Raw genomic sequence first — 19,531 nt, forward strand, 5'->3', positions numbered from 1 at the left:
TGTGATGGAATGATCACTTCATTCTAATGAACCAAACACTACTTGGAAGTTTAGCCAAAAAAAAAAAAAGGAGAGAGAATTTAAAAAGGAAAGCAAAAAAGCAACCAAAGATGAGTCTAAAAATTTGTACAAACCAAACAACATAATATTGCATCCCCAAATGAAAAATGAAAAAAAAAAAAAAAACAAACAAACAAACAAACAAAGAACACAAACTAAAATTAACAAACAGATGGTAAAACTAAATACAAAACAACTATAAAAGAGAAGATTAATGGAAAGGAATTGCAAAGCATGAACAAAAAACTCTAACAGATCCAAATCACAAAACTTAAGAGCTTTTCAAAGGAAAAGCCACAATACCAGCCCAAACAATGCTCACCATTCAACCATCTCATGCAAGGAACCTTCTTAATCACAATCTTCAGTGCTAACAATAAGAAACAAGGACAAGCTCCACACAATATACAAGCAAAACCAGATAGCAATTTGAAATAGTAACTTAATACCTTTATTCAAAGATAAATTCTTGAAGCAAATCTAAATGGTAAAGCAGCATAGCACCAAACAAGAAGATTAATCAAATCTAACTAACATCCATAAATAAATAAGTATTTAAAACGATTCAAAATCAAAAAGAGGCTTTCAAGGACTAAACAATAGAGCAAAGTCTTAACACTCTTGATGGCTTTACAAACCTAACCCTTCCTTTTCCCCAAATAACAATAATAATTATACGGTGGTGCTACATGCACCAATTAGTGTACACACTAATATAGTAGTATACCAACTAGTGTTATGATATTATTATTGACCATATTTATTATACAAGTTACAAATACCCAACACCATACAAATAATGCCACATCATCTGTTAGTACAACAAATAAAATATGAAAGTAAACAGATATAAATGCAAACATGAACATGCAAGCTAGTGTAAATACATATATTATTGATTTCAATGAGCAAGAATAAAGTGCAGCAATCAATCTTCTTCATCTTCTTCTTTTTTCTTTCATTTTCCTTTTCTTTTTTTTTTCTTTTTTTTTTTTTTTTTTTTTAGGAAACAGGAAACATATCTCTACATATCTATATACAAACATATAGACCACGAACATGAACACGGAATACAACACGAACACGCAGATACGCAAATTTTCAAACATCAAAGGACATGATACACTGGAGACACTCTCAATATATATAATTTTATTTATTTATTATATGTAAAATTAAAAAATATAAATATTATTTATTTATTTTAAAATAAAATATCATTCACAAATTAAAATATTCCTATAATAAAAATAATTTATTTAAGCAAATAATAATACCTAAAAAATAGAAAAAGGGAAAGAGGGGGAAAAAAAATTTCAAATATATATATATTAGTATATTAGTATATAAATATATATGTACATATATTAGTATATAATATATATTTATATATATTATTAGAAGAAAGAGTAAATTACAAATACACCTCCTAACATTTGATTAAAATACAAATCATCCCATGTGTTTTTAGAAATTACATTTCACCCCCTGAGGTTTCTAATTGCATAACAAATTGTCCATTTTATTAATAAATCATGAAATCAATTAACAGTTTTTAATGATATTAGAAATATGTTTCAATTAACAATTTAGGTAATTTATTATTGTATAGGAGAGCAATTATGAATTTTTTTTTAATTGATTCTGTAAAATAAAAAATTCTAACAATGGGGTATTTATAATCTTTACTTTAAGCAAATCTCAGGGTGTATATTTGTAATTTACCATAGGAAAAAAAAATTAATAGAATAGAACAGAGATATCGAGTGAGTCAAACGCTAGGAGAGAGAGTCAGAACACTAGCGAGAGAGAGAGAGAGAGAGAGATGAACATAGACGAACAGAAGAACAGAAGAACCGAAGAAAGAACAAGAAAAATGAAGAAAAGAAGAAGATCGAAGAAGAGATTTGAAGAAACTAAGAACATACCTAATCTAGGGCTTCATTTCAACAGGTTCTTCTTCACCCTTTCTTTCCCTCTCTCTCTCTCTCTCTCTCTCTCTCTCTCTCTCTCTCTCTCTCTCTCTCTAACTTTAACAGATTAGGGTTTCTATCCCTCTCTATCCATAACATGTCCAAGAGAGTGCCCCAAGCATGTCCGACTGGAAAAATTCAAAAACAAAAAGGGACACCTTCGGTAGAGTGTCGAATACTTGTCCACCGTGTGTCCGACGCATGTCCATGTCCGATACACATACGTTGCCTCTGGAGATGCATTACATACATATGCAAATATACCTTTAAAAATCTTCAACAGGATAGAAGGTGGACGCCAATGGAAGTGCCCAAGCCGCATGCTTTAAGTACACTAATTCATTAGTGATGCCTTACCACCTTTAAAATAAAATATGAAGGACAAACAAATCAAATTCTCATTGAATAGATTAACAACAAAAAGTTAAAAACAAATTAAATGAAATTAATCATATACTCGTATGACGATCACCTTAAACAAGTTTGTCTATGCAAAGATATGCCAAACAAAATAAAAAAACTCGCAAAAAAAGGAAAAGAAAAAAAGCAGAGTTTGCTAACTTGCAAAAAACCACTTAAACAGATGAGCACAAATCTCAAGAGACAAAGCAAGCCAAAATTTCAAATATACATAGTCAACATGTAAATGGAACTAAAACTACCAAATCAAGCAAACATGCAAAAGGGGAAAAGGGTTTAAGAAGAGGGTTTTGCAAAAAAAGGAAGTCAAGAGATGGGTAAAGGGGGGTTCGTAAAGGAGATAAGAATCAGAATGGGTAAATTGGGGTTCATAGAAGGGGGTTTTGGTCTAGGGTTATGTAAATAGGAGAAGGGCAGAGTTGAGGGTGGAAGATGAAGAGAGGAGAGAGAAAGGGGTTTGCCAAGTTGCATAGAGGAGAGAAGAGATATAGAGAACTCTGAACGAGGAGTTGCGATTGTGCAAAAAGTTCTTCATCAATTACAATAATCAAGAGCAGAGAAAAGAAGCTGTTTACCTAAATTGGAGTCGGAAGTTCTCTGGTCGTAGATGGAGATAAGCCTCCGCAGTGATTGAGATACGCTTGTAGTTGTTGCCGGCATCGTGAATGTGGTGATCGTCGTTAACGGTTGAGAGAGAGCCGATCAGCGTTAAAAGAGAGAGAGAGGCGCAGAGGATGTAAGTTGAGGGAGGAGACAAAATGGTGAGAAAGTAGAAAAGCAAAGAAAATAGATGGAGAGTACATAAGTAGGAGACGTGGCTGGCTCACCTCATAAAAACAGAGTAGCAGTGAGATTACAGAATTGTCCCACAGCAAAAGTGAAAAACAAAAAACACAACACAAAATTACAAGGGCAGGAATGGCAAGAAAAAAGAGAGCCATTCTACTATAGATAAAAGCAACTCCCTCTTATATTGTAAGTGTATAAAGATACATAGCTTGAAGAAAAGGAATTTTGTAGAGATCCCAATTTTTGGTAATCACACTAGAAACTCTAAGCCTTAGGTCAATTGCATTTTAGTCTTTAATTTCATAAAATTTTACAAAATGGTCTAATAAAGAATAATTTTTCTGTATTTTATTTTGTATTATAATTAAATCCTACACTACAGGAAATGACAGTTTTGGTGATCAAAATATTGGTCACCAAAAGTCTCATTTTGGCCGCTGAAACTAATTAGCGACTAAATTCTTTTGTCGCCAAGGACGTCGCCTATACCCTGTCGGCGATAGTATTGACAACTCAACTATTTTTGGTAGCCGAAAGTGAAATGTTTGGCTTCTAAACTTTGGTTAGTCGGCAAAGGATATCTTTTGGTGACTAAACCATTAGTCGCCGAAAGTGAATGTTTGGCTTCTAAACTTTGGTTAGTCGGGAAAGGTGACGTTTTGGCGACTAAATTATTGGTTGCCGACACTGAACGTTTGGTTACTAAACTTTGGTTAGTCGGCAAAGGTGATCTTTCAACGACTAAATTATTAGTTGCCGAAAGTTCTAACATAAAACTAAAATGGTCTAACATAAAACTAAAATTCAACAATTAGAGACTAAAGTTTTAGTCGCCAATAGAATACATACATTTAGCGACCAAATAGTTCAATCGTCGTTACTTTTACTGACTACAAACTTTAGTCGCCAAAAGCCTCTTCATTTTCATTGCATTATTTTTTACCACCGAACATTTTAGTCACCAAAGGATGCCGTGTTTTTTGTGACTAAAATATTTAGTCGGCAATAGTTTCTTCCCGTTACGTCGAAATGCGTAGTTCACTCTCTAAGACCCGTCTTGCAGTTCATCAATTCATTCTCTAAGACCCTTAGATCTCCAATTGAACTTCAAGCAATGACTAGCTCACTCTCTAGATAAGTTCTGTAACTGTTTTGCATCTCTGGAGAGAGAAATGAAGCAATCAGATCTGGAAATGATGCAGTTTCACACTTTCGTAACTTACCCTACCAAGATAGACCACCATGGCCATCACTTCACTCCTTGAGCAATGAATGAACAGTCTCTGCACTTCAACAGCAGGTTCTGAAATCCATAACACATGACTTCACTGTTGGACAACCGCACCACTCAAACTTCATGCAAAGAATCAACTTGAGCACACCCCACAGAAATGAATCCATCTTACAATCATGTTAAAGCTTACTAAATACTCTGGAGTCCATATTATATTCTTATAATTTCACTAAGTGACTGCCAAATGATTCATTAATGTATGACCAACATTAACACATACTTTCAAACAAAAAAATTCAATAGCAAAATTATATAATTTGAAATAGATTTATGCTTTTCAAACAGATTTTGAAATGGATGTATGATGACTTCCAGCAATTTCCCTTTACCTCTCCCTTTCCCTTTCCCTTTCCCTAGCCAAATCCATGATCCAAACATAACATAAAGAAAATCCCAAAAGCATCCCATCTCCAAATGTAAGAAAAGAGACTAAAACCTGCTTTACAATCCAGATTGGCAAACAAGATAGCTATAATTTCAAGAAAAAAAAAATGACTTCTTCAATCAACCTTAATAATAGAACAGAGGAAAAGAATCACTTAATTGACCAATCAATGGCTTCTTCAATCAACCTTATTATTTTTTGAATAAGTTGGTTCGGAATTTCATTGGGTGCTGAATTGTCTTGAGAAAAGCTTGGATATAATCCTTTTCTTAGAGATGAGAAAAATCTGATGCTGAAATTTTCATTTCATAGAAATTTGTGAAATATATTATGGTTGTATTTGAATCAAATATTTGATATAATTAAAATTACAAAGACTAAAAAAAAAAAAAAAACTATAGACTATATGTACAATTTATCTAAACACAAGAAACAAACTCAAAGACTATTATATAATTTGTCTAAAAAATTATCTTATATTTCATTCACTAATTGCTACATTAATAGGAAGTTTATAAAATCAGCTTTGAAGTTATTATAAACTAGAAACAGTTGGGATATATGAACAAAACAAAAAAGGAAATAAGAATATTAATGTCCTGCATGTACATATAACATTTGTTGCATAATCTACGTAGAAGGAAAAAAAAAATGCTGAAATTATCTAGTGATATATAATAGTTCTCAAACAAAAACGAGTTAAGAAAGAGATTTAACAAGTCAGTCCTTCCCAACAATGCACATTCTAAAATGATATAAAACTAAAAAACGGAAAGGTAATTAAAACACATAAAATGCTATGAAGCAAAACTGAAGGATGTTTTCAATTCTCATTACCTTAGAAGGAACTGACAAACTGAGTTTGTAAGTTTTCTAAAAACTAGAAGCAGTTAGGACGTGAAACCAAACCCAAAAAAAAAACAAAAAAATAAAAGCAGTTAGAAAAGGGCAGCTACAAAAACTAGAGTGGCAAAGGACAGGGCTAATAATGAAGGAAGAGAAAGAGAGTCTTCGATGTATTATTAGTCAAAACCACGATTTTTTTTTATTTTTTTTTTTAATGAGTAATGTTTATGATAGAGATTGTTGATGCAGAAGGCATGCTTTCGTACACAAGCACAGTAGGAAAAACAGAATTTTCTAATAGCATCTATTATGTGTTCACATCTGCCACTCATTTCTTCAAAATCCATTACTTAAAAGTTTCAAAATGGGACTAAAAATGTACTGTTAAGAATTCAATCCATATCCCCTTCAGCCTCAATTCTTCAACCCAAATCCTGGACTAGAGTGAAGGTACCTAAACAAATTTCTTACTGCATCAAAGAGAATTTAGAACCCAAGCCACGGCCAAAGGTTACCAATACTATGTTGTTGTGATATTAAGGTGTCAAAAATTAAGGCCTTGTTTGGTTTGTATTTGAGAAACATGTTTTGAGATAAAAAGTACGAAAATTTGTTTGGTTTGGTTTTTTTTTAAAAGATGTTTTGAAAAATTATTTTGAGAGAGAGTTTTGGAAAAAGTGATTGATTTGATGTGTATGAGAGAGAGATTTGTTTGGAAAAAACACAAACCAAACAAGTTTTGGAAAAAAAATTTGGAAAAATTTGTTTGGTTTGATTACTTTTAAAAACTTATTTGTAGAGAATTTTTCCCAAAATTTTTTGAGAAACACAAACCAAACAAGGCCTAAGTTTCTGCTTAATTGGGGAATTTGAAACCCTGTGAGTAATGTTGTGGCTGGCAAAATGTGGTGGAGGATCATACTTGATGTACCACTATGTTTCATAGCTATAACTGAGTGATTTAAAGCTTATATAAGCTCTTTATCCAACATTCCTAGGAGAAGGTTCTGTTATTGAGTGGCTGCTGATACTAAAAAATATTTGGTAGCTACACTTAATTTGAACCCTATGAGTAATGTTATGGCTGGCAAAATGTGATGGAGGATCATACTTAATGTACCACTATGTTTGATAGCTGTAACGGACTGATTTAAAGCTTATATAAGTTCTTTATCCAACATTCCTAGGAGAAGATTCTGTTATTGAGTGGCTGCTAATACTAAAAAATGTTGAATCCCATGAGAGTAGTAAGACTTCTTAACAAGTTGTGAGAATCGTTTGGCAACTTTGGAGATAAGAAAGGAAGCTGCATTTAGAAAACTTCACTTTTACTATTTTATAGATGAGTCAGCGACAAATATGTTTAATGATGACTACTATAAGACTTAGTATATCCATATTAGCTGTGATTTGCTTTTTTTTTAATTACAAAAAATGCCCTGGTGTGCATGAAACTAGTTTTAAAACAAGTGATTGATGGACTCTTCTCTTTACTGAACAAAAGAGTAATTTTGATGTACGTCGGTGAGTTTGTATGAGTTCATAAAGATCTCTCTTAAAAAAGGTGATTGTGAAATCATATCTTATTGGGTGCTATTTAGTATTATGCCTAAAATATTGGAAAATCATAAGCCTATTCATTGAGAGATGTGATCATGCTGTGGGAGAAATCAATATGGCTGAACCATTCATATGTTGCAGTGGTTAATATGGCTGTAAACTGGCTAGCAAATAAAACTTACACTAGTAAATTAGCAGCGTGTTTCTGTAATCATCCTTTGGAGGTCAAAATATTGCTCAAACTCAACAAAGGAGGGAGAGATTCTCTCTTTTCATGTTACTATTAATTTGATTACACTGGAAATCAAGTACTCACACTCAACAGAAAATTAACAGAAATTTTTTTGGTTTGTTAGTTTTCACTTATGTAATTCCTATGCCGTCTATTTTGTTTGAATTTTTTAATAAGTTTTGACTTATATTGCGATATGCATAGTGCTCTTGCTGAGAAGGCCAAATCAGTGCCACCAACAACAAAGGATGCCGATAAACTAGTCCTCTACGGACTAGTTTAGAAACTAGTCCAACAGACTATCATGATTTCTCTAATTCAAACCCCATTTTGGAATTTCACGAACAGGTCATCCGCATACTCTCACCGTAGCCAAATTCATATAAAAATTATTTATATATATATATATATATATAGAGTGAGAGAGAGAGAAGCAGGGATAAAAGGGAAAACGGGGCTGATGGTGGTTGTTCATGGTGAAGGAGGAATCTGGATTAAACTCAATGGCGGTAGATGGGTCAATTTGGGGCTGGGTTTGTGTGAAGGTATGCGACTGGAAGAAAACAGAGAGAGATAGAGAGAGAGAGAGAGAGATACCTAGGGTAATGCTCCAATGGTGGATCGACGTTGGTGCGATGGCGGTGATGCTCCTGTACCCGACGGCTATGGAGACAAAGCGAGAGAGATAGCGTGTAAGGAGGAGGGCAAAGGCATGAGAGAGAGAGAGAGAGAGAGAGCCACTATGAGAGAGGCGTGAGAGGGCAGTAGAGGTAAAGATTGTATTAAAACGGTGATGCTTTTGAAACCCTAGCAACCCAATGTTTTAGTAGCTAATAAGATATAGTTGTGTAATTTTTTTCCGACTAAGCCCTCGTTCAAGAATAGACTTTTTTTAATAATTTTTTGATTTTTTAATTAAAATGTGATATAAAAAAAATTAATATATTTTAGATGACTTTTTAACTTTTTACGAAAAGATGTGTAAAAAGTAGAGAGAAAATAGAATCTTTGATTTTTTTGTATGAATTGTTAACTTTTTGACTTTTTTAGTAATTTTTTGACTTTTTAGTTAAAAAGAGCAATTGCCAAATGAGACCTAAATACTTTAGTCGCCAACTAATTTAGAATCCTTCCAAAATTCAAAAATCTCCCTCCCAAAACTTGTAATTATAAATTTTTGACAATTAAACTTGGGATTTTTTGTGAAACCTCCATTTGGGCCTTTTTATTAGGATAAAGGATAACCCAATCAATTTTCTTTCAAAAAGCCCATGAGTAGGAAATGCTTACCTTAATAAGGATATTTTATAATTTCTATTTTTTTTTATCACAATATTGCCCTTATATATAGTATCATACGTTTGAAAAATTTGAAATCTGAACTAAAGATCTCGCAGCTGATGAAGACGATGAAGACGATCTCCAAATCGATCATACTTCACAAAATCGATGAAGACGACCTCCAAATCTGAAGATCTCGCAGCCGAACATCTCTCACTTGTTCAATAATAGACGATCTCGCAGCCGAACATCTCTCACTTGGTGGCCGATGATCAACACTCTCAATTAAATGAGAGTTTCATTGAGATTTGTGATTGTTGATCGAGTTGTAAAGGTTTTTCTTCTCAATTAGGTATGTTGATTTGTTAATTAATTTTTTTTGTTTTTTTTTTTTTTTTTTATTGTGTTTGATCTGATTTCGTTTGACAGAATCAGAGTAAAATTTTACTCTGGTTCTATTGCTGTGTCTTTTGTTTCAGAGAATGAGAGTAAAATTTTACTCTGGTTCGATTGCTCTGTCTTTCGTTTTAGAGAATGAGAGTAAAATTTTACTTTGGTTCTATTGCTCTGTTTACAATAAAAGTAAAATTTTACGCTGGTGTTAGAATGACAGTAAAATTTTGATTATTGAGAATATAGGAGGGATATGTTCTTTTAGCTTATGCGTTTTAGTTATCAATTTTTAACTAGCAAAAAAGTTGCACCAAACAAGTTCATTGTCTACAAAAATTTTACTTTTGTGCAGAGTAACATTTTACTTTTATATTCAGAGTCTAACATTTTACTCGTTTTTCAGAGTAAAATTTTACTTTTATACAGAGTAAAATTTTACTTTTAAATTCAGGGCGTAACATTTTACTCTTAGATTCAGAGTAAAATTTTACTCTTATGCAGAGTAAAATTTTACTTTTATGCAGAATAAAATTTTACTTTTAGATTCCTTTTGTAACATTTTACTCTTACATCAGAGTAAAATTTTACTTTTAGATTCATGTTTCAAGTTGTGTTGGTGACACACTATATGAGTTGTAAATCTTTGACAAACTAAATAGTAAAATTAACTCTAAAATATAGTACAATGTTACACTAGATCACAGTAAAATTTTATCAATTCAAACTAAACACAAATTGTAGTGACAGTAAAATTTTACTTTGATAATGATAGTAAAATTTTACTTTGATAGTGACAGTAAAATTTTACTGTTAATTGATTACAGATTTGTAAAATGGTTCCACCTCTTATGTTGTTATGCAAGCATGGTGATCGTACCATTGTGTTCAAGGTTGTGTCAAACTGCACGTTGAAGGATTTAACTGATTTCTTAAGTTGTAAATTGAAGAAGTTTGACAATAGTGGTTGCATACTGTTATCATACTGTTTGCATGGACATTCGCAATGCATGATTGATGATGATTCGGATTTTCAGAATATGTTGTCGCTTGTTTATCCCCTTGGTGTTGACCGGGTTGATGTGATTATTACTGAAATGGGCATTTCAAATGAAAAACATGGAGTTGGAGAATCAGGGGACGCTACTGGATCCAACATTACTGATGATAAAATCGATTTACTCCCTATGCTTTGTCAACATGAAGAAAGGACTTTGTTGTCTTGTGGATGGGTGAATGGAATTACTCATGTAGGTCAAAGATTTATTGGAGGTGCAAAGGATTTCTGGACTGCATTATGTAAATATGCCATTGAGATAAGATTTGAGTTTGTGTATGTGAAGAATGAGAAATGTCGAGTCACTACTGTGTGTTCAATGCGGGAGTCGAAAGCTTGTTTATGGCGAGTACATGCATCTCTGGAAAGTGCTAATAATTTTTTCTACATTAGGACTCTACATGATGAACATACTTGTGGAGCTGCAGTTCGTACTTCTAAAAACTCAAGGATGAGTTCAAATTTGGTTGCAAGTTTGATTGTTAATGAAGTTCGCGGGAATCCCCAAACTCGTCCAATTGATGTTGTGCGTCAATTTACAAATCAATACGGGCTCACCATTACGTACAATCATGCTTGGTTGGGAGTTGAGAAAGCTAGGACTACTACTTTTGGAGATTTCTCTATGTCTTATGATGAGATTCTATGGTATATGGATATTGTGATGAGCACAAATCCTGGTAGCTATTTGCGTCTTGACTATAACCATCAAAGTGGACGGTTCAAGAGGTTTTTTGTTGCATTTATGCTTCCATTCAAGGGTTTAGGCATTGCCATCCTCTATTGTTTATCGATGGAACTTTTCTGAAGGAGAACTATAAGGGCACCTTGTTAACAGCTACAGCGAAGGATGGGGATCAAGGTAGATATTACTATAATTTATTCAAAAGTAACAAGTTACTTATTCTCAGATTAACATGTTACTGTTATTCAGAGTAAAAATCTACTATATTTGTCCTTTTCGTTTAATATACTTACTAATTGTAAAATGTTATTTTTCAGGTTTTTTTCCCTCTTGCAATGGCAATTGTCGATATGGAGACTACAGACAGTTGAGAATGGTTTTTTATGCATTTGTCGAATATATTGTTGGATGAAAGACCAATTACCTTCATATCTGATTGGAACGCTGGACTTTTGGAGGCTTTACCCAAGGTTTTACCTACTGCTTACCACTATTTTTTTCTCCAACACTCGAAGGCCAATTTGAGGGATAGGTTCTCTGGTCCAAGTTTCAACAATACTTTCAGGAGTAGAATAGTTTTTTTGTTTTCTTCGTGTGCTTACGCTCCGATAGTGGGATGTTTTAATCAGTGCTTGAAAGAATTACAAGATGAGGGAAAAAGGATCGTTTGTGGGTTTCTATCCAATTTGCCCTATGACAAGTAGACTAGTTCATATTTTAAAGGACAAAAATACAGTGAAATGCACTCGAATGTGGCAGAGTCTTTCAATTCATGGATTCGTCAAGCTCACCATTTGCCCACTATAAAGATGATTGATTTAATTAGGTTGAAGATCATGGATTTGATGTCGAGAAGGGGAGAACAAGCTAAGAAATGGAATATTTTTCTTTGTCCGGAGATGGATGCAACATTAGTAAATACTCTTAAAAGTGGAAGAACTTGGTTGGTTAGTCGTTCAAGTGATTATGTTTTTGAGGTTCAATCCCGGCCATCGGTTAGCGTTGACCTCTTGATTAGAACTTGCTCATGTTACCAATGGCAATTGAATGGATTTCTTTGTGCTCACGCGGTGACCGTTATCCAAAAGAGCGGAGGTGATTTGTATGCACATGTGGAACCATTTTATTACACTAGCAAGTTCAAAGATTGCTATACTGAGTCCGTTTATCCAATACCCACTGTTGAGAAACCTCTTGTAGCTATGGATGATCTTGTTGTCCTTCCTCCAATTTGTAAGAAGCCACCTGGTAGGCCAAGGAAGAATAGGATCCCATCTAGGGGTGAGAAGATAAGACGAGTATAGTGTGGTAGATGTGAGAAGTACGATCATAATAGGAAGACTTGCAATGAGGCATTGTCATGGAAGACATTATTGATTTTGTAATAGAAGCATGAAAATAATGCAGTTCTTTTGCAATAAGTAGTCCATAGCAATAAAAGTATAGTCTTTTAGACTAGATTTGTGAGGAGACATTGCAATAAAAGACATTTTTACTATGTTCTTGAATGGTTGTCTGTTCTAGTTTCTGATTTGTTTTGTGGTTGAATGGTTGTCTATGGGTGTGATGAGCCTGTGGTTTCACAGTAAAATTTTACTATGTTCAGAGTAAAATGTTACTTTTAGATTAAAATTTTACCTTATTTTAGAGTAAAATTTTACTTTTATAAAGGGTAAAATTTTACTTTAGTTCAGAGTAATATTTTACTTTTAGATTTAGAGTCCAAATTTTATTCGCCCTTCAGAGTAAAATTTTACTTTCATACAGAGTAAAATTTTACTTTTGTACAAAGTAAAATTTTACTCATTCAGGTTGTAACATTTTGCTCTTAGATTCAGAGTGTAACATTTTATTCTTATTTCAGAGTAAAATTTTACTTTTATGCAGAGTAAAATTTTACTTTTAGATTCTTCTGGTAACATTTTACTCTTATTTCAGAGTAAAATTTTACTTTTATGCAGAGTAAAATTTTACTTTTAGATTCAAATTGCAACAATTTACTCATCTATCAGAATATAAAGTAAAATTTTACTTTTATGCAAAGTAAAATTTTACTTCATTTCAGAGTAAAATTTTACTTCATTTCAGAAAATATGTTAGTCCCCTTAGAAAAACATTTCCAACTTGTACCAAAATTTACCACAACACACAAACTCCCCTGATGATCATCATGCAATCTTTGTGCAAAAAAAATCTAACAACACAACTACATATATCATCAACATTCACTCCCAGTCAAATCAACATTCATAGCAACATTCATTCCACTTACATTCCCAGTCAAAACAAAATTCATAGCAACATTCATTCCAACATTCAGTCAAAAAAAATTTAAGCCTCTACCTGTATCATTGTATTCTATCCATAACAACATTCATTCACAGTCAAAGTAATATCCTTCTATAATAATGTATTAATCACCAAACCACAGTAAAATTTACTAGAACAATAGACATAGCATGTACTATCTAATACTCTTTTAGTATTCTTTCACTTACAATTACTTTTTCACCGTTCTTTCATTTACAAAAACCGAAATTACATACATCATTCACAGTAGTTTCCCAAAACTTCTCAACATTGTCATCCTTGAGGTCTTAGCTCTTGCCCTTTCAGTCCATGCTTTTGGATAATCATTCAAAAATTGATGCATAATTGACGCTCGGAAATTGTTAATTTTATCATCTTCCATAGAATTTGCAATAGGCTCATCTCTTATGATTTGGCGCATGATATAACATACAATAATTCCACAATCAACACTGTTAATAAAAATCAATATCTTGTTAGATTTAGTCAAATTTGAAAACTACCAATTCAAGCATGTAATAGTAGTGTGAAATACTTACGATGTTGGGCGTTGTTGTGGACTATCTTTCACCGAAACCAAGTTTGCAAACTTTCTTCTACCTCTCTTCATTTTGTTGGCCAACTTGCTATCCACATATGTTATCTAACATCATTGCATAATTGTTTGGTCACGATTAAATTCAAGAATAAAACACAGCAAAAAATTACTATTAATATGATGCAAAGCACTTACAATCTTTTTTGCATCCTTAAGGTAAGGATCTTCTCTGTTGTCTCTTAGCCTTAAAGAATTGTAATGTCTCCACTCATCAAGTTCAGTGTCAAATACAAGAAATGTCCAGTGGTACGGTTTTTCTTCCTTTTTGTTCCCATTGGAATTCATGCAAAAGTGAAGGTATCTATATCCACTCAAATCTTGTTCAAGGACTTTATCAATTAAATGATTTCTCAGCTCCCCATAACCCCATTTCACTAAAGACTGCATTTAATCATATAAGAGTGTCATGTCTCAAGTTGTGTTGGTGACACACTGTATGAGTTGTCAATCTTTGGCAAGCCAAATAGTAAAAATTAACTCCAAAATATAGCACAATGTTACACTAAATCACAGTAAAAATTTATCAATTCAAACTAAATACAACTTGATGGCTTACCCAACAAAGGTTTGAGAAAAAGAATGATTCATTCTTTTTTGGCTTCTTTGCTTGTTGCTCAATCTCAAGCATTTCTACGAAGCTGTCAATGACCTACAGAAACAAAAATCAATTAAATATATGTTAATAAAATGAATTATTTTTAGTTATTGAAGTGAACACTAGTCATTGAAACTTGCATGGCCACTTACATTATTTGCAGTATCAGCATCTCTCAGAATTGCATCCGCATCATGCAATGTAACATATACTTCATTTTCTGTGCTGGACCATATGATTGCACTAGTTATAAGGTAAAAAAAATGTTGATTAACACGTTGCAGTTTGATAACAGTAAAAATCTGTTGTTTGATAAAATTAAAATGGTCTTACTCTATGGTTTCCAAATTGTAAATCTTGTTCAGTAGACACTTATCATTCTCATCAAGCAATTTACATATTGTAGCCTTATCTGGAAACAAAACCCTTTCAACTGGCTTTGGTTGGCTTAGAGGCAAGTTGTCAACACAAATCAATTTTTTTTATATCACTTCAATTGCTTGTTTTGTGGTCTTTTTTTTCTTTGCCTCTCTTGGCTCACATTCAAAATCAGACATCTCTTTTTTCTTCCTCGCCTTGATTTTGATTTTCTTGACCATGGATGTTTGCAATGGCTCTATGACTATAGGTATTTCTTTCAATGTAGTTTGAATCCCAAAGTTTTTCTCTTGTTCTACTCCTTTAGCATGTGGCATTTCTTTAGAAGCAAAACCTTGGGTAGCCGCATGAACTGCATTTTCTTCAATCTGTTCAACCAACTGTTTATTTTCAGATTCGAGTACTTCAATCTCCTTTCTCAGTTTCTCCATTTCTTTCTCTGTGTTGCTCATCTTTTCCATCATTTCTTTTGTTTTTACCTCTTGATCCTCTTTTATTTTTTGCATTGTTTCCCTCATTTTCTTCAGTTCTTCAACCAACGCTATATTCTCACTTTTCAGCCTCTTGTTTTCCTTTTGAAGATCAATGAAGTCCTTCAAAGGTTGATCATCTCCTAAAGCTTCAGCTACATGATCTTTATCTTCTTCAGTCTTCAAATTTTCCTCCATGTCCAATGCATCTTCTTCAGTTTCCAAATTTTCCTCTATGTCTAATGCATCTTCTTCATCATCATTGCAAATGAGTTCTATTTCTTCTCTGGAAATGGGCTTCAGTTCATTGTGATTTACCTTCATTTGAAAAATAGAAAAAGAAAAGAAGCCATCAATTAAGCAAACTTTAACCACTAAAGTAAAATTTTACTCTGTTTCAAAGTTAAAGGTTACTCTGATTGTAAGTAAACTTTTACTCTAATTTTAAGTAAACATTTACTCTGACTGTAAGTAAAAGTTTACTCTGATTTAAAGTAAACTTTTACTCTGACTTAAAGTAAACTTTTATTCTGTTCAAGAGTAAGTAAAATTTTACTTTGACTGTAAGTAAAATTTTACTCTGATTTAAAGTAAACTTTTATTCTGTTCAAGAGTAAGTAAAATTTTACTCTGACTGTAAGTAAAATTTTACTCTGATTTAAAGTAAACTTTTACTCTGTTCAAGAGTAAGTAAAATTTTACTTGACTGTAAGTAAAAGTTTACTCTGATTTAAAGTAAAAGTTTACTCTGATTTAAAGTAAATTTTACTCTGATTTAAAGTAAATTTTTACTCTGTTCAAGAGTAAGTAAAATTTTACTTGACTGTAAGTAAAAGTTTACTCTGATTTGAAGTAAAAGTTTACTCTGATTTAAAGTAAACTTTTACTCTGTTCAAGAGTAAGTAAAATTTTACTCTGTTCAAGAGTAAGTAAAATTTTACTATGTTTCAAAGTAAAAGTTTACTCTGACTGTAAGTAATTTTTACTCTGTTCAAGAGTAAGATTTTATTATATAAGTATAATTTTAAGCAAAGTGAACTAGTAAGGCTGAGTTTGGAAAGATGATACCTCTTCAGGCTTTAGTCTTTGCAATGACCTCTTCATTAGCTTTTTCTTCAATGTTGATAAGTCCCATTGAAGGAGCCTTGGACACAAATTTTTTCTTTGAGGTTGAATGAGGGTAGTATGCTCGCATAACCAATACTATAAAATAAAAAATCGAAATTAGTTAATTCTCTAAAGATAGATTGCATAATATTTCAAGTAGTTCAATTTACTTACCAAAAGAAGAAGTACACATCCAGTGACATTTTCAGGACTTCCTAATGAAGAATGGATTGAAGTAGTCAACGTGGATGCAACTGCAGTCGACCATGCATACGAATTCATCATTTCCAAATCTTCTACAAGGGCGACAAAGGTCCATCCAACTGTTAGACCAGTTGTTGGTAATAGCAAAGTCGCCACAATAAATAGACACATTATTCGTGCAACATCCTCAACATCAACTCTCGTTGTGCCTTCCAACGCATCTCCTAATGCCTCTCGCAAACTCTTTACAGATATTCTTGACATATTACGAAACCTTCTCTGCACAAAAGGTGATTCTTGTTTCTTCCCATATGACACATCTACTTTTTTCGTTCCCGATTTTATCCCAAAAATCAAAGTAACGTCACTGTCCCGAATGTCACATGTTTTCCCCCCAAGCTTAAATCCTTTTGCATGAAAGTCATAAGATTTGATCACATCCATGACATTATCGTCAACTTTCTTGAACTTCTTTAACACCACATCATCTTTCTTCCAAAAACATTTAAACATCCCAAAAGGTGTTCTCTCAAGGGCAGTAATGTGTCTTTTAGTGAACATTGTGTCTCACATTAGGTTTATCAATGAAACAATATTGGACCTATATTGTTTCATATAGTTCTCCCTCTCCCGTACTCCATGTACAATATTCAACTTCGAAGGACTTTCTTTACTACTTTTGCTCTTTTTTTTAGGGACTTTCTTCTTTTGTATAACTGTTGGTGGAACTTCAAAATCATCATCATCAGCAGCACCACATTTTCTTTTTATAACAACCATTTTAAAACACTAAAAAGTTTTCCTATATCAACAGTGTAACATTTTACTTTAAACAACAATGTGACAAAACAAATAAGCACTAAACAAAATGCACAAGCATTGTAATGAGACAGTAAAATTTTACTCTGTTTGGCAGTAAAACTTTACTTTTATTGAAAGTAAAATTTTACTCTGATTGGAAGTAAAATTTTAGTCTGAAAAATTCATGAAGCAAGTGAATTTGAAAGCATTGAAATTGCAGGACCAAAACACTACAGAAATCAAAGCGTAATGAGCAAAAGCTAGAGTTAAAGTAAAATTTTACACTGTAATAAGTAAAATTTTACTCTCATTATAAGCAAGTGAATTTGAAAGCATTGAAATGGCAGGACCAAAACACTACAGAAATCAAAGCGTAATGAGCAAAGGTTAGAGTTAAAGTAAAATTTTTCTCTGTAATAAGTAAAATTTTACTCTCATTATAAGTAAAATTTTACTCTGGTTGGAAGTAAAATTTTACTCGGAAAAATTCATGAAGCAAGCGAATTTCAAAGCATTGAAATTACAGGACCAAAACACTACAGAAATCAAAGCGTAATGAGCAAAGGCTAGAGTTAAAGTAAAATTTTACTCTGTAATTATGAAATACCTAAATTAGTTTTCAAAATTTTTAAACCTTAACATTCTCACATGATTTAGTAATTTAAAGTATTTTAAGATAGCGATAAAATTTTTAGAACAAATGATCTTTTGTGCAACCAAAAATCCCAAATTCTACTCACGCAACGTAATCTCATACACCACTTCCAAAATGAACACAAACCCAGACAGACTTCATAATGTCGAAAAACTAGCAAAAAGAGGAAAAAATCACCTGTAAAATGTGTGTCCAAGAGATAGAGTAAAGCGTAATGCCGAGTTTGATTCGAGCGCAAGTGACAAACCTGTAATGTTGCTAGGGTTTCAATCGACGAAACTATAACAAAGTAGCTCCAGAAAGCGAAAGTAATGAGACTCAGAGAAGGGTTTAAGAGAGAGAGTAAAGCGTAATGCCGAGTTCGATTCGAGCGCAAACGACGAACCTGTAACGTTGCTAGGGTTTCAATCGACGAAACTGTAACGAAGTAGCTCCAGAGAGCGAGAGTAATGAGACTCAGAGAAGGTTTTAATCATTGCTAGGGTTTTCGAATGATGATATTCAGAGGAGATGAGGGTTTTCAATCGATGAAATAGAGAGAAGAGAGAGAAACGGTGCAATTGTTTCATATTTCCCCACTTATATGGATGGGCATTTTAGTCAATTCATGCTATTTTTTTAATTGAGGGGTTTTCATCCGTGGGCTTCACACAAAATAGGCCCCATGGAAGGGGCTTTTCACCAAAAATCTCATTAAACTTTTGGTCATCAAAAGATAAAAAGTAATTTTTTTTTTCATTTGGCGACTAAATAATTTTAGTAGCGAAAACTAACTCTACATCGATTAAAACATATTTTAGTAGTTGAAAATAAATTTTTGGGGACCAAACTTTTGGTTGCTAAAGATAAAAAGTAATTTTTTGTTTTCCATTCGGCGACTAAATAATTTCAGTAGCCAAATCTAACTCTACAGCGACTAAAAAAAATTTTTGTCGCCAATTGTAGCATATTAGCGACTAAAAATTGTTTTATTCGCCAATTGTGGCATTTTTAGGTACTAAATTTTTTTTAGTCGCCAATAATCAATATACCTCGACTAAAAAAATTAGTAGCTAAATCTTGTACTTTTGCCGACTAATATAATTTTTGGTCACCAATTTCAAAACTTTTGGCGACTAAATTTTTTTTAGTCGCCAAATTTAGTCACCAAAAGTGCAATTTCCTACAGTGCTAGAACACCATGTTATATTTTAAAATACCTAGTTTTTATTTATTTTAACCCCTAATCTCTAAATTAATTCATATATCTTATTCTTGTCTTTTATTTATTATTTATTGGAAAATGAGTATTTACATATGTATTTATAAATATTATTTTGGGAAAAACTTAGTTGCGGAACCACCTAGAAGATTTGAGAATAATATCCAAATAATTATTAGTTTTCTATTTTCCTTAGTCATTAAGATAATTTTCTTAGCTATTAAGGAACAATAATTGCCT

At 32.7% G+C, this 19,531-nt stretch overlaps 2 protein-coding genes and 1 long non-coding RNA gene across 3 annotated transcripts; 2 read left to right on the top strand and 1 right to left on the bottom strand.

Moving 5' to 3' along the window:
- Nucleotides 1-576: 576 nt before the first annotated feature.
- On the bottom strand, nucleotides 577-8,368 carry LOC145797209 (uncharacterized). Its single transcript, XR_014338454.1, has 2 exons — nucleotides 8,157-8,368; nucleotides 577-2,393 (listed from the first exon to the last, which is right to left on the bottom strand). It is a non-coding gene; the product is annotated as an uncharacterized LOC145797209 (long non-coding RNA).
- A 1,698-nt stretch (nucleotides 8,369-10,066) lies between these two features.
- Nucleotides 10,067-11,095, top strand: LOC145819821 (uncharacterized). The gene has a single exon (XM_082913682.1). The coding sequence runs from the start codon at nucleotides 10,067-10,069 to the stop codon at nucleotides 11,093-11,095; it is 1,029 nt and encodes a 342-aa protein (XP_082769808.1).
- Nucleotides 11,096-11,712: 617 nt separating this feature from the next.
- On the top strand, nucleotides 11,713-12,276 carry LOC145819829 (uncharacterized). The gene has a single exon (XM_082913691.1). It carries the CDS (start codon nucleotides 11,713-11,715, stop codon nucleotides 12,274-12,276), a length of 564 nt encoding a protein of 187 aa, XP_082769817.1.
- Nucleotides 12,277-19,531: the final 7,255 nt, after the last annotated feature.

The sequence above is a fragment of the Camellia sinensis genome, chromosome 1, assembly GCF_055761805.1.
Source record: "Camellia sinensis isolate YWXY chromosome 1, ASM5576180v1, whole genome shotgun sequence".
Taxonomy (NCBI): Eukaryota; Viridiplantae; Streptophyta; class Magnoliopsida; order Ericales; family Theaceae; genus Camellia; species Camellia sinensis.

Coding starts and splice junctions, on each gene's coding strand:
- LOC145819821 (XM_082913682.1), top strand. CDS start 10,067: ATGGTTCCACCTCTTATGTTGTTATGCAAGCATGGTGATCGTACCATT.
- LOC145819829 (XM_082913691.1), top strand. CDS start 11,713: ATGCACTCGAATGTGGCAGAGTCTTTCAATTCATGGATTCGTCAAGCT.